General features: G+C 42.3%; 1 protein-coding gene across 1 annotated transcript in view; it reads left to right on the top strand.

Annotated features, from left to right (window-relative positions):
• The first annotated feature begins 271 nt into the window (after nucleotides 1–271).
• hpse2 (heparanase 2) overlaps nucleotides 272–16,316 on the top strand; it is a 461,866-nt gene continuing 445,821 nt past the window's right edge. Inside the window, exons 1-3 of the mRNA XM_059947076.1 lie at nucleotides 272–537; nucleotides 2,336–2,493; nucleotides 3,261–3,422. Coding sequence (XP_059803059.1) covers nucleotides 272–537; nucleotides 2,336–2,493; nucleotides 3,261–3,422 — 586 coding nt within the window. The remainder of the gene's footprint in view (nucleotides 538–2,335; nucleotides 2,494–3,260; nucleotides 3,423–16,316) is intronic.

A 16,316-nucleotide genomic window follows, 5' to 3' on the forward strand; every position in this document is an offset into this window, starting at 1 on the left:
TGAGAATGGGACGGCGCCGTTGGCTTTTTAATCGCCGACAGTTTGGGTCGAGGCTTTTTAAAGGGGGGCGTGCGGACTGTTGGAGAGGCTGGGGGCGTGGGGGGCGTGGAGCTTCTCACCGCGCCATCAAAACATTACAAACCACACACACTGGCAATTCAAAAAAAATAATCCACTCTTCCCACCGCCTTGGAAGTTGCCATCTGGGAGAATTTGATTTGCCTCCCTCTCTCTCTCTCTCTCTCTCTCTCTCTCTCTCTGTCGAGCGACAATGCCCGGTGGCTCTCTTCTCCCTGGGATTTTGCCAGTTCTTTGCTTGCTCGCATCTCTCCCCGTGCTCGCTCGCCTCTCGACATCGGCGCAGGTCGGGGAACGGAGATCGCCGGCGGCAGGTCCCAGCCAAGCGCGAAGGGGGGCGAAGACTCTAATTTTGTTGGACGTAGACATTAGGGGCTCAGTGCGAAGCGTCAGTGAAAACTTTCTGTCCATTCAGCTCGACCCGGCGGTGCTGCACAATGGTTGGATTGACTTTTTAAGGTAGTCTTATTTAACAGTGAGCCAAGAAAATTAATTTTGTTGTAATATTAACAAACGAGTATTTTCTCCCGAGTTAACGATCATCCACACCAAATTGTGGCCTATTTTTATTCGACGAACTTTTAATTTCCAAACGAGCGCGGCATCGAAATTAACCAATATCTCTTTGTAATTTGAACAAAAGCACCATCATTTCTCTTTTGTGCATCCGACGTGGCATATTTCATTTCTAATCCCCGCCGATTTGTTCAAGACGTTGCTTAGTCTGGATAAAAACTTTTAAAAAAGGACAAAAAAAAAATCCCAGCCTCTTAAACTTGAGATCGATTGGAACGGGGAACGTAATTCCTTAAAACCAAACATTAGCCGGCGAATTCGATGAAGCGAAACAAGATTTGTGTTCTAGAATCAGGAAATAGTCTATAAAATAGCGATTAGAAGCCGTCAGTTACGTTCGGAGACATTATCGGTAAAATTGACAGAACTGTGTATTTTACACAAAGGGATCGAGATATAATTTCGATACAACACAAACAACATATTGTAAAAATAAAAGACAAGTTTTTCGAAGTAAAACAAACCTGGGAGTTTTTAACAAAACCCCACAAAGTAGACAGTTTAAAAGTCCCCAGCGCAGACCAACTATGAAATTAATCCGCTGCCTTCCCTTTTCTTGTCGGCTTTTCGTTTTTAAAACTAAATACAAACATCTAAACTTTTCTCTCAGCGGAATGAGGGAAGTTCGGAGAACAGATTAAACTTCATTAAATCACACGGTAAACTGGCGTATCCGCTGCATTCCGTTGGGCCATATAAATTTAGAATATTCGGCGTGAAGTCATTTATAAAGTTGATGATGTTATAAAGTGTATAATTTCATTGTAAAGGTTCTTAAAATTTTGAGATTTTGCTTGCAATTTGTCCGCGGATTGTACCCAAGTCGGTTGCGAGCCTAATGTCGGTGATGTATCATTATACAGTTCAGTGTAACATTCCCAGCTCCTCAAGTATCTTAACAGCAAAATCGCGCTTCCTACGCATTCTAACGGAAGCTGCTAAATTGGCGTGTAAATAAACGAACTACCTTAAAAATAACTTATTAAACCGTACCACTAAAGACAGCAGGCAGTATTCGATTTGAAGTTTGGCGGCTGGAGTCTTCGTGTAACAAAGGCCTTATCATAAACTATCTTCAACATACCAAAAGATTTTGGTATTCAAATTAATATTCTAAAAAGGAACCCACAGAGTAATCAAAATCAAGCGGTTTGGTTTTAGGAATAAAGCTCCAACAGGCGTCTCTCTCATTAGTAATGTGCGGTCCGCGCAGCCGATGCGCGCTGATGCGAGATCATATTTTACAGGCGAGATTAGACCATAAAACATAGGAGCTGAACCAGGCCATTCGGCCCATTGAATCTGCTCTAACATTCCATCACAGCTGATTTATTACCCCCCTCAACCCCATTCTCCTGCCTTCTCCTCGTAAGTTTAGAAGCCCTGACTAATCAATCTCCGCTTTAAATATGCCCAATGACTTGGCCTCCACAGCCGCCTGTGGGAATGAATTCCGACTAAAATACAAAATCTCCTCATCTCTGTACTAACCGGTTCTTGTATGCTGTGGCTGTGCTCTCTCGTCTGGACTCTCCCACTGAGAGAGTGAGCTATAACGGGATAGTTACTCCAGTCTGCAGAGGTATACCATTCTACCGATATATTACAGCGGCTGATAACATATTTGTACCCTCCATTTCTTCACTTGTTGAGGTGAAATGTTCTTTTTGAAAACTTACAGCTCCAGAAAGCTGGTAACGTTGGCCCGAGGGTTGTCCCCCGCCTTTCTCTGGTTCGGCGGGAAAAGGACGGACTTTCTGCAATTCCAGAATCATCGAAATCTGGCGAAGCACAGAGGCGAGCTGGGGCCCGATTACTACCTCAAAAACTACGAAGACGGTATTTGAGTCACTTTTTCAAAGCCGCTTGAACTAATAGAGTTCCTAACTACGTGGTATAACCTGCCTAAATACCGCCTGATACGGAAACTACACAATTAACTTTTGGAAATCATATTTATACAAATAATGCATAAATTTTAAAACGTTTTGCATTTATTATATTTAAAGCGCTTTATACCTCTAGACGCATTTTATTAATTATTTGTAACACCTTTTATACATATTTCAAATGCATTTGAAGCTTTAGTGTTCTTTTGCCGCATATAAATCTGCCCCCTTTTCACAAAGAGTATGTGAAACCCTTGTCAAGCTGATTGTGATGTAGGGTACTGACAATTCACGAGCAGGCTATATAATTTACCACGGGTCGAATGTCAATACATACACTGCAAAGAACTGTGTGCTTCTCCCTGCCAATTTATGGTGTAGGTTATCGTCTCTTATTCGATGTTGCTTTTGATTGAGAGGAGCAAGACCCGAGGCAAAAGGTCCCGGTTTGTTGGGTGGGGGTAACGATTTTAAATACGAAAATTACAGCATAGAACATACAGCACATGAACACAACCTTTCGGCCCACAATGCTGAACCGAACTAATTACATTAGTCTCCAAATATCTCACTAAATTAATCCCTTCTGTCTGCACGAAGTTAAAAGTCGCGTGTAAATTCGTTTCTTAACGCGATTGTTTTTTTTGGAAAGGGGATTATAAAATGACCAGAACTGTAATTTCATTTTTTTCGTTAGCATTGCGTTTCCAATTTCAGACATTGTCCGGAGCGACATAGCCCTGGATAAGCAGAAGGGCTGTAAAATCGCGCAGCATCCAGATATTATGCTGGAGTTACAGCGGGAGAAGGCGTCGCAGATGCAGATCGTCCTGACCAAGGAACATTTCTCCAACACCTACAGCAACATCACAATAACAGGTAGGAAGGCCAGCGCGGGCCCGAGCTGCTCTTGGACGAAGGTGTGCTGGGGTTTCGCCGGTTGACGGGGTCCGGGCTGAGGGTGGCAACGCTGGAAGTGGAGGTGTTCGATGCAGCCTGTCCCAACATTTACAACATTGTGCGCGGAAAACTCGATTTCCGAGCTGAACCCAGGGTGCCTTTTTTCGCATTTTCAACCTCCTCAAGCCGAATTTTGGTAAAGGAATGAGACACATTAATATGACTATCTGGTTGAATTTAAAAAAAACACAAGTAATTAATGATCTTTGCAAATGAGGGGTTAATGTGAGTTTGCATTTAATTTTCACGTCGTTTGTGGGTGGAATCCAAAGAAGCAACCGGAAGCATTGTAAATTCGGCAAAATACGTTTTGTAACTCCAAAACATAAAAACTAATTGCAAGAAAAAGGCAGCGAACCAAGAGAACGGGTCTTAGTTTCGTTTTTAATTTAAGCGAGGCGCGCGCATATGACGTCCCTGCGTAATGACGAAAGCCATTCACGGACTTCTACATAAATCCACAATGAATTATCTAAATAAACAACAAATGCTTAATCAAACATTTACAATATTACTCAGATATTACCTAAATATTAAATAGCTTGCGGCAAATGCGCGGAGCGTACAGGGTGATCTGTTGTTGTTGTACAGTTGGAGAGTTTGTATCGGCCGCCTGTAGTGCAGTTGTAACTCGTGACGTACCTGCAGCGTTACGTTGTACTACTACCACCACGTGAACTGCACTCAATGAGCCAGTTGTATTCGTTGTGAGGCTGTTGCATAAAGGTGGCCTGCTGTTCCGTACAATTGTTTTGTTTCTTTTGTTCTGGTTGCTCGAGGTGTACTGTTTGGAACCAGTTACATTTGACATGCCCAATTCCACGTGGGTACACTACATATTTTGTACAAGTCTCATGCAGTGTACCAGTAGAATGTAGAGCACAAGTGCATTTAATGTGTATAATGTATGCTGTGTATGAAGATTCACAGGGTGCCAGGGACAAGTAAAGGATGTGGTACTATATCCAATTCGATACAGTGTACCAGTCTGTGGGAGAATCAAACAATTCTTCTTTCATGATGCACCCATCAGCTGTTCTCTGCCAACTCGTAGTCTGTCTAAATGACTGGGAAATCTGCTAAGGATTTGAGTTAACTGCACTCACAAGTGCTGGGATTTCAGATTCCACCATGCTTAAAACACACATTTATGTAAAGGGAGTTTCTTTTTTTTTGTTACTGTGTATGTAATCAAAAGGGCTTCTTTGTTTTGTTAAAAGCAGGAATGCTCCTTTGTTGCGAGAGAGTGCTGGAAGCTTGTTTGGGTTAAAATTTACTGATAACGGGAATTGTATTCCTTTGTAAACCAAATGGGGATTAATGTTCTTTCTTCTGAGTCTGTAAGCTATTTGTTGGTGGGCTTTTGGGCAGATCGGCGCGAGGGGGTCGAGAGAGAGGACGCAATGCTGTAAGCTGGGCGAGGAACGGACCCCAAGTGGGGGTCCGAGGCCAGGAGGTACTCCGAGGAGGGGGGATGAAGCTAGATGTGCTTGGTTGACCACTCGGAGGGTCCTGAGCTGTGAGTCGAGGAGTTTGGAGGGTCCTGAGCTGTGAGTCGAGGAGTTCGGAGGGTCCTGAGCTGTGAGTCGAGGAGTTCGGAGGGGATCAAATGGTGGCCAGAAGATTTCAGAAATTGAGCTCCAACGGTTGTGCACGAAGTGGTTTGGACTTTGATAAGTTTGGCGCCTGTTCTTTATTTTTTCTCTTCATATATACTATATCGTTATTAATCACTTAGTTATAGTAACCTTTATAAATTGTACTCATTTAATCGCTTATGGTGTACTGTCTGTTTTTGGGCGAGGCGGGGACATCACACAGCATCCACACCAGCTGATTACCCAGTTTGGTGGAGCCGAAGGCTGCTCCCCCTAGACGAGAACGAGCTGAGCGAGCCTGAGGTGACCCGGGGGTTACATTTAAGTAATTACATCAGAGAGCTAGTGTACTGAATGGAAAATGATGTTGTCAAGTGTTGGTAACTATTGTCCTAAAAATGATGCACTGTTTTAATTACCTTGTATCTGATCACAATGAGACAAGAAATGTTGCTTTTAATACACACTTGTCTTCCATACAGGCAGTAACTGGCAATTCATCAATTCATAGTTGGCATAGTAGGGTTGTGCAGTATGCTACATGGGAGTGGGGGATGGAAAAGAGGAGGTGGGAGAGAGAGGGAGGGGGGAGGGATATATATCCATATAAAATGAGGAAATGGCTGAGATTTTGATTGATTATTTTGTGTCAGTCTTTACGGTGGAGGACATGTCTAACATGCTGAAGAGAGATGTTATGGATGCATTGGGAGGTGAGGACCTCAATACAATAGCTATCACTAAAGAGGTAGTGCTGAGCAAACCTGTGGGCCTGAAGATAGACAAGTCCCCTGGTCCTGATCGAATGAATTCTAGGGTACTGAAAGAAATGGCAGAGGTTATAGTAGCGGCTTTGGTGATAATTTACCAAAATTCTCTGGACTCTGGGCATGTCCTGACTGATTGGAAGATGGCAAATGTCACGTCACTGTTCAAAAAACAATGTAGGCAAAAGGCAGGTAACTATTGGCCAGTTAGTTTAACATCTGTAGTTGGGAAAATACTTGAAGCTATCATTAAAGAAGAAACAGGGAGGCATCTGGAAAGAAATGGATCCATCAGGCAGAGGCAGCATGGATTCAGCAAAGGCAGGTCCTGTTTGACAAACTTACTGGAGTTCTTTGACATGTGAGTGGTGTTGAAGCTATACTGGACTTGAGGTAATGGTCTTGTGATGATGGAGTGACGTCATTTTCCTGCCAGTAGAGGTCATGTGACAGTTTTTTTTTACAGGGTATAAAAGGAGGACCCCTCCCTGTGAGGAGGGGCAGTTCGTGGCTGGATTTGCCATTTTGACTCCATGCCACTGCAAGGTTCAATATTATGACGGAGTTTTGTTGAAAGATGAAGTTTTATTTAATGCCTAGAGTTTAAAAGGTCATTGCCGGCAGTTTCTTTATAATACTGCCAGTTGAGAATCAGTGGAGAGTGAAGATCAGAGTTCAGGAGTTAAAAGATTGAGGAAAGTCGATTTCAACGGTGAAACAGGTTCGACCTTGTTTGATCCTCATTTGGAAGGAATTCGTTGGCTGTCCCCGTGTTAATCCCTGCGAAATAGCAGAAAGGATTGGGAACAGTTTTGTAAAGGAAAGGTCAGTGCCTTTAAGCCATTTCATTTCCATCGTCGTAAATTCTCTGTGGGAAAAGTGTAGTTTGACTGGGAACTGCAGCAACACGATGTGAAAGAAAATTTAAATCGCCTAAAAAATCTCTCCTTTAATGGACTGTAAGCCTTTTGAACTTTTGCAGTACTACTTTGAAGAACTGTTTTTGCTACATCGCTTTAAGAACTGTTTAAGCTGCCGCACAGCAGCTGACTTCCGGTTGCGTTAGTTGTTTGTTTACTTTTGGGGGTTTGTTTTTCAGTGTTTAATAAACGTTTTGTTTGTTATAAAAACCTCTGTCACACTTATATATTTATTGTTGCTGAATCCGTAACAATATAATGAGCACACTGGATAAAGGGAAACAGATGGAAGTTATTTACTTGGATTTCCAGAAGGCATTTGATAAAGTGCCACATAAAAGACTTTTCTATAAGATAGGTACGTAAAGAGTTGGGGGTGATGTACTAGCATGGATAGATGATTGGTTAACCATTAGAAAGCAGAAAGTTGGGATACCTGGGTGTGACTCTGGTTGGCAATCAGTAGTGAGCGGTGTGTCACAGGGGTCAGTGCTGGGCCCGCAACTGTTCACAATATATATTAACGATCTGGAAGAGGAGACCAAGTGTAGTGTATCTAAGTTTGCTGATGATACTAAATTCAGTGGAAAAGCAAATTGAGTGGAGGATATGGAGACTGCAGAGAGATATAGATAGGTTAAGTGAGTGGACAAGGGTTTAGCAGATGGTGTATAATGTTGGTAAATGTGAGGTCATCCAGTTTGGAAGAAAAAATGAAAGAGCAGACTAATATTTAAAAGGTGAAAGATTGCAGCATGCTGCTGTGCAGAGGGACTTGGGAGAGCTTGTGCATGAATCACAAAAGGTTGGTTTGCTGGTGCAGCGGGCTGTCAAAAAGGCAAATGGAATATTGGCGTTCATTGCAAGAGGGATTGAATTGAAGAGCAGGGAGATTATGCTGCAACTGTACAGGGTACTGTTGAGGCCACACAGTGTACTGCATGCAGTTCTGGTCTCCTTTCTTGCGAAAGGATACACTGGCTTTGGAGGCACTGCAGAGGAGATTCACCAGGTTGATTCCAGAGATGAAAGCATTAGACCTTGAGAAGAGATTGAGTTTCCTGGGACTGTATTTGCTGGAATACAGAAGAATGAGAGGAGATCTTATAGAAACATATAAGATTATGAAAGGGATAGGTAATATAGAGGCAGAAGAGTTGTTTCCACTGGTAAGTGAGACGAGAACTAGGGAACATTGCCTCAAGAATCAGGGGAGTAAATCTAGGATGGAGATGAGGAACAACTGCTTTTCCCAAGAGTGGTGAATCTGTGGAATTTTCTGCCCAATGAAGCAGTGGAGGCTACCTCAGTAAATGAATTTAAGACAAGCTTGGGTAGATTCTTGCACAATAGGGAAATAAGGGGTTATGGGGAAATTCGAATCAGAATCAGGTTTATTATCACTGGCATGTGATGTGAAATTTGTTAACCTAGCAACAGCAGTTCAATGTAATACATAATATAGCAGAGAGAAAAATAATAATAATAATAATAAATAAAATAAATCATAATAATAAGTAAACAAGTACATCAATTATGTGTATGAATAGATTTTTAAAAATGTGCAAAAACAGAAATACTGTATATTAAAAAAAGGGAAGTAGTGTCCAAAGCTTCAATGTCCATTTAGAAATTGGATGGCAGAGGGGAAGGAGTTGTTTCTGAATCACCGAGTGTGTGCTTTCAGGCTTCCGTACCACCTATTGGATGGTAACAGTGAGAAAAGGGCATGCCCTGGGTGCTGGAGGTCCTTAATAATGGACGCTGCCTTTCTGAGACATCACTCACTAAAGATGTCCTGGGTATTTTTAGGCTAGTGTCCAAGATGGAGCTCACTAGATTTACAACCTTCTGCAGCTTCTTTTGGTCCTGTGCAGTAGCCCCTCTATACCAGACAGTGATGCAGCCTGTCAGGATGCTCTCCATGGTACAACTATAGAGGTTTTTGAGTGTATTTGTTAACATGCCAAATCTCTTCAAACTCCTAATGACGTATAGACACTGTCTTGCCTTCTTTATGACTACATTGATTTGTAGGAACCAGGCTAGATCCTCAACAATCTTGAGACTGAGGAACTTGAAGCTGTCACTCTCTCCTCTTCTGATCCCTCTATGAAGATTGGTATGTGCTCCTTCGTCTTACCCTTCCTGAAGTCCACAATCAGCTCTTTCATTTTACTGATGTTGGGTGCCAGGTTGTTGCTGTGGTACCATTCAACTAGTTGACACCCTCTCGTCACCACCTGAAATTCTACTAACAATGGTTGTATCATCAGAAAATTTGTAGATGGTATTTGAGATATACCTAGCCACACAGTCATGTGTATACAGAGTGTAAAGAAGTGGGCTAAGCACACCCCCCTGAGGTGCACCAATGTTGATTGTCAGCAAGGAGGAAGTCGAGGATCCAGTTGCAGAGTTGCAGAGACCCAGGTTCTGCAACTTCTCAATCAGGATTGTGGGAATGATGGGATTAAATGCTGAGCTATAGTCGATGAACAGCATCCTGACGTAGGTACTTGTGTTGTCCAGGTGATCTAAAGCTGTGTGGAGAGCCATTGAGATTGCATCTGCAGTTGACCTATTGTGGTGATAGGCAACTTGCAATGGGTTCAGGTCCTTGATGAGGCAGGACCTGAAAAGGAGAGTTAGGTGGAGATGAGCCTATGGTCATTTCAGCCATGATCTTTTTGAATAGTGGGGCAGGCTTGACAGGCTAGATGGCCTACTCCTGCTCCTATTTCTTATGTTCTTAAGATATCCTCTTTTCCGGGCTGAGGGTATTGATCTACTTTCAGTACTGGTTTGATGGTAACCTTACAATCACCACAGATCTTGACAGACCCATTCTTTTGGCTACTGGCACCACTGGTGTTGCCCATGGGCTCCACTCAACCTTGGAAAGAATTCCTTCGGGCTCCCTGTGATTTAGTACACTGGCTACTTTATCCCAGGTAATACAACTTGGGTGTGGCATTTTCATTTAACACTATTTTACCCTTGATATGTTTGAGGTTTCCAATACTATGTCCTTAATTTGCTTTTGGTAGACTCTATTACAGGAGATCTGGCATACAAATGGTGGATGGATCTGCAATCAAGTTGTAGTTGTCTCAGCCAACCATGGCCCACAATGCTGGCCTTCCTGTTTTCACCACATACAAACACAAAGTAACTTGTAGTTTGTTGTATTTCACTGTTAGGAATATCATTCCAATAAGAGTTATCTTTTCTCAAGAATAAGTTCTTAGTTAGATAGCTGCAGGTTTCAATTCAGTGTCTTTGAAATGCTGTTCAAACTCAATTTGTGGAATGATTGAAACAGCTGAGGTAGTGTCCAATTCCATTTTAATAAACTTGACGTTCTTTTCTGGTGGAAGCCATATTGCATGTCTCCTGTTAGTTTTCGCATTGTAAATCTCAAGGCTACTCAGTCCTGTGTCACTCTCATCATTGTCAAATATTTCCTCAACAGCATGCAGTCTAGTACTCTTCTTGAAAGTGCACCTTGACTTTTTATCTTTTACTCTTCCCTGTGCAGTCCATTTGTTTTTGTCTGCTTGACATGCGCTTTGTATATGTCCTACTTTGTTGCATTTTCTGCAAGTTTTGCCTTGAAACTTTCATTGGTCTGGTTTATGTGAGCCTCTGCCACAAAGATAGCACAATTTGTTTGGTCAGGCTGGTTTCTGTTTAGATGTTACAACTTTGTTCATGCTCACTTTCATTCCTGACTGTAACTCAGTTGTGTCTCTGCAGTTTCCATTGATACAGTTATTTCAATTACTCTTTTAAATGTAAATTGTGCTTCAGTTAGGAGGCATTTCTGAATGCTTTCTTGTAAGATTTTCACAAATTAAACAATCTTTCAGCACATTATTAAGCCCATTACTGAATTGACAATGTTCAGACATCTTCTATTCAACTATATATGCTGAAGTGGATTTCCCTTCTTCTTGATTCCACTTATGAAACCTAAATTATTCTACAATCAAAAATGGCGTTGGTTCTAAATGTTTCTACATTACTCTCACTATATCAGCCAAGCTTATGTCAGCTGGTTTGGTTGTAATAGTCAGCAAAATTGGCTCTTGCTTTTCATTGACTTTTTCACGCTGCAAGATACTGCTCAATTTGCTCAGTATACAAAGTCCAGTTATCTGTTGTTCAATCAAACACGTCAATCTTTCTGATGTAGCCTGCTATTTCTAATTTTGTAAGAACGTAACCCATTTGTCACATGGGGACAGCCTGTACTCAGGTCTGTGAGAGAACTAGAGCAGGTCCTACTTATTGTATTCCTGTAAGCATCATGCTTTACAACATCAGAAGGTCGGGGTTCAGTTCCCACTGCTGTGTGTAAGGTGATTTTACATTCTTCCAGTGATGGCATGGGTTTCCTCCAGGTGTTCCAGTTTCTTCCCACGTTCCAAAAGATATACGGGTTAGTGTTAATGAGTTGTATGTATGCAATATTGGTAGTGGAAACATGGTGAAATGTATAGGTTGCCCCCAACACATCTTCGGACTGTATTACTCATTGACGCAAATGACTCGTCACTGTATGTCTCATTGTTTTGATATACTTGTGACAAATAAAGCTAATCTTTTAAAAATCTTTTAGCTTTTATTCCCTAATATCTAAAAGTAGCAGTACATTCATATTACATTAGATGAAGTATTGAAATTTTATCACTCAGTTTGGGATCCAATCTTGTGTAATGTCATGATGTAAACATCAAACATTAAAAAAAGCAGAATTTAAACCATCTTTGAGGAGATATTGTGCAAAATTACTTACTTTATCTTGATGTGTTCATTGATTGAGAAAGTAGATATTTTCTTATGTTTTTGCACAGCCCATGTACTTATTTATGTAGGTATTTATGTATGTATGAATGAATGCATCCATTTATTGATTAATTGATTGATTAAGATACAGTGCGGAATGGCCCCTTCTGGCCCTTCAAGCCATGTAGCCCGGCAACCACCGGTTTAACCCAAGCCTAATCATAGAACACTTTGTTACCTACTAACCGGTATATTCATTAGACCACACATTCCACAGGGAGGACGTCCAGACTCCTTACAGGTGATGTTGGAATTGAACTCTGAACTCCGATGCCCTGCTTGGCACTAACGACTATGTTACCATGGCGCCCCTACAGGGAATTAACACATCAGCTTTATAATAGAAGCAGAAACTACTTGACATCCGCAGCAGGTCAAGGTGTATCAGTTTGATGTCAATGGTGGGTAAATTAATGGAAGGTATTCTTAGAGATGGTATATATAATAATCTGGAAAGATAGGGTCCAATTAGGAACAGTCAACATGGATTTGTGCATGGAAGGTCATGTTTGACAAATCTTACTGAATTTTTTGAAGAGGTTACTAGGAAAGTTGACGAGGGTAAAGCAGTGGATGTTGTCTATACAGTAAGGCCTTTGACAAGGTTCCACATGGAAGGTTAGATAGGAAGGTTCAATCGTTAGATATTAATATTGAAGTAGTAAAATGGATTCAGCAGTAGCTGGATGGGAGATGACAGAGAGTAGTGGTGGATAACTGTTTGTCAGGTTGGAGGCCGGTGACTAGTGGTGTGCCTCAGAGATCTGTACTGGGTCTAACGTTGTTTGGTCATATACATTAATGATTTGGATGATGGGTTGGTAAATTGGATTAGTAAGTATGCAAATGATACTAAAAATAATTGGATAGGTGTACGGACAGGAAAGGAATGGAGGGTTATAGGCTGAGTGCAGGTCAGTGGGACTAGGTGAGAATAAGCATTCGGAATGGACTAGAAGGGCCGAGATGTCCCGCTTCTGTGCTGTAATTGTTATATGGTTATATGTTATATGGTTAGTACAGCATAGTACAGGCCCTTCAGCCCACAATGTTGTGGTGACCCTTAAACCTTGCCTCCCATATAACCCCCTACCTTAAATTCCTCCATATACCTGCCTAGTAGTCTCTTAAATTTCAGTAGTGTACCTGCCTCCACCACTGACTCAGGCAGCGCATTCTACGCACCAACTGTTCTCTGAGTGAAAAACCTTCCTCTAATATCCCCCTTGAACTTCCCTCCCCTTACCTTAAAGCCATGCCCTCTTCTACTGAGCAGTGGTGCCCTGGGGAAGAAGCACTGGCTGTCCACTCTGTCTATTGCTCTTAATATCTTGTATACCTCTATCATGTCTCCTCTCATCCTCCTTCTCTCCAAAGAGTAAAGCCCTGGCTCCCTTAATCTCTGATCATAATCCATACTCTTTAAACCAGGCAGCATCCTGGTAAATCTCCTCTATACCCTTTCCAATTCATCCACATCCTTCCTATAGTGAGGTGACCAGAACTGAACAAAGTGCGGCCTGACCAAAGTTTTATAGAGCTGCATCATTACCTCGCAACTTTCAAACTCTATCCCTCGACTTATGAAAGCTAACACTCCATAAGCTTTCTTAACTACCCTATCTACCTGTGAGGCAACCTTCAGGGATCTGCAGACATGTACTCCCAGATCTCTCTGCTCCTCCACACTACCAAATACCCTGCCATTTACTTTGTACTTGGTCTTAGAGTTTGTCCTTCCAAAGTGTACCACCTCACACTTCTCCGGGTTGAACTCCATCTGCCACTTCTCAGTCCACTTCTGCATCCTATCAATGTCTCCCTGCAATCTTCGACAACTCTCAACACTATCCACAACACCACCAATCTTTGTGTTGTCAGCAAATTTTGCCAACCCACCCTTCTACCCGCACATCCAGGTCGTTGATAAAAATCACAAAAAGTAGAGGTCCCCGAACCAAACTTTGTGGGATCCTTCAGTTTTTCCTCTTTTTGGCCTGAGCTCCTGTTGAGAATATCTGATGGCTGGTAACTAACTCGCTGTAAGTGATCGGCACAACACTGTGGGCTGAAGAGCCTGCAGTGTGCTCTACTCAATGGTTCAATTTAACGTCAGAGAATGTATACAGTACCCAACCTGAAATTCTTACGAGCATTAAACAGAGAGAGAAAAAACCCCAAAGAGTGAATGACAGAGAAATATTAGAACCCCAGTACTTCGAACTATTCTATCTTCTAAATACTGTATCTGTGATTCTTACATGAAATCACGGGGTTAATGCCTATCACCTGAAATATTATTTTAACTTCAAGCAGGAGAAAAGATCAGAGCAAAGGAGAAGTTAGTACACCCAATCTCTGCCATCTTCTCTGGCCCTACAACTATTTAAGATCATGTGCTCCTCCAGTTCTGAGCATCCCCAAGTTTAATAGCTCTGTCACTGGTGGCTCTGCTCTTAACTACCTGGGCCTCAAGCTCTGGAATTTCCTCTCTAAACCTTTCTATTTAAGGCTTTCCTTTAGAACCTATTTCGGATATCTGGTTTAACATCTCCTAATGTGGTTCCTGTGAAACAACTTGAGACGTAAAATTGCATTAAATGTGTAAAATATAGAAATGTAAGTTGTTATTGCTGTTATTGGATACCTGCAGTAAGATCAATTCTTAATGCTACTACCCCATCCATCTTAGTAAGCATTGCTAATTTATTGTTTGCTGTTGACAGTTAACTGTAATAAGCCAACTTACACATGAATTAAAAGCAGCTAATGTGACCTGCAGTACCTGGTGAGTTAAGTCGGTGCTTTAGAGGAAAGCAACTCACTTAATGCTAACAGTCTTAACCATAAAAATAAATGAGAATAATGCCAGAATGTTAGGAGTAAGAAAAGCTTATTAGAGGAAACATATTCCTCCTTAAGCATTACCAGGTGAGACTGTTCAAATGTAGATTGGTTTAGGAGACAGTTACATTTATTTCTAGAGCACAGGATTGAGCGCTGAGAGTCAAGGTTTGAGGGGTTGAAGTTTGAAGGTTGCAGATTGAGGGTTCAGAGTTCAGAGTTGATTGAGGGTTCAAAGTTGAGGTTTGAGGATTGAGGGTTGTGGGTTGAGAATTGAGATTGAGGGTTCTGGGTTAAGGATTGAGAGTTGTGGGTTGTATTGAGGGTTGTAGTTTGAGGATTGAGGGTTGTGTGTTGAGGATTGAGAATTGAAGGTTGAGGGTTGTGGGTTAAGTATTGAGGGTTGTGGGTTGAGGATTGAGAATTGAAGGTTGAGGGTTGTGGGTTAAGGATTGAGGGTTGTGGGTTGTATTGAGGGTTGTGGTTTGAGGATTGAGAATTGAAGGTTGAGGGTTGTGGGTTAAGGTGGGGGTTGTGGTTTGAGGATTGAGGGTTGGGGTTGAGGGTTGAGAATTGAGGGTTGAGGGTTGTGGGTTAAGGATTGAGGGTTGTGGGTTGAGGATTGAGAATTGAAGGTTGAGGGTTGTGGGTTAAGGATTGGGGGTTGTGGGTTAAGTATTGAGGGTTGTGGGTTGAGGATTGAGAATTGAAGGTTGAGGGTTGTGGGTTAAGGATTGAGGGTTGTGGGTTGAGGATTGAGGATTGTGGGTTGAGGATTGAGAATTGAAGGTTGAGGGTTGTGGGTTAAGGATTGAGGGTTGTGGGTTGAGGATTGAGGGTTGTGGGTTGAGGATTGAGAACTGAAGGTTGTGGGTTAAGTATTGAGGGTTGTGGTTTGAGGATTGAGGGTTGTGGGTTGAGGATTGAGGGTTGTGGGTTAAGGATTGAGGGTTGAGAGTTGTGGGTTGAGGATTGAGAATTGAAGGTTGAGGGTTGTGGGTTGAGGATTGAGGGTTGGGGTTGAGGATTGAGAATTGAAGCTTGAGGGTTGTGGTTAAGGATTGAGGGTTGTGGGTTGTATTGAGGGTTGTGGTTTGAAGATTGAGGGTTGAGGATTGAGAACTGAAGGCTGAGGGTTGTGGGTTAAGTATTGAGGGTTGTGGTTTGAGGATTGAGGGTTGCGGGTTGAGGATTGAGAATTGAAGATTGAGGGTTGTGGGTTGAGGGTTGTGGGTTGAGGATTCAGGGTTATGGGTTGAGGATTGAGAACTGAAGGTTGAGGGTTGTGGGTTAAGTATTGAGGGTTGTGGTTTGAGGATTGAGGGTTGAGGATTGAGGGTTGTGGGTTGAGGATTGAGGGTTGTGGGTTGAGGATTGAGGGTTGTGGGTTAAGGATTGAGGGTTGAGAGTTGTGGGTTGAGGATTGAGAATTGAAGGTTGAGGGTTGTGGGTTGAGGATTGAGGGTTGGGGTTGAGGATTGAGAATTGAAGCTTGAGGGTTGTGGTTAAGGATTGAGGGTTGTGGGTTGTATTGAGGGTTGTGGTTTGAAGATTGAAGGTTGAGGATTGAGAACTGAAGGCTGAGGGTTGTGGGTTAAGTATTGAGGGTTGTGGTTTGAGGATTGAGGGTTGCGGGTTGAGGATTGAGAATTGAAGATTGAGGGTTGTGGGTTGAGGGTTGTGGGTTGAGGATTCAGGGTTATGGGTTGAGGATTGAGAACTGAAGGTTGAGGGTTGTGGGTTAAGTATTGAGGGTTGTGGTTTGAGGATTGAGGGTTGAGGATTGAGGGTTGTGGGTTGAGGATTGAGGGTTGTGGGTTGAGGATTGAGAAC

The sequence above is a fragment of the Hypanus sabinus genome, chromosome 22 (genome assembly GCF_030144855.1).
Source record: "Hypanus sabinus isolate sHypSab1 chromosome 22, sHypSab1.hap1, whole genome shotgun sequence".
In the NCBI taxonomy this organism is placed as follows: domain Eukaryota; kingdom Metazoa; phylum Chordata; class Chondrichthyes; order Myliobatiformes; family Dasyatidae; genus Hypanus; species Hypanus sabinus.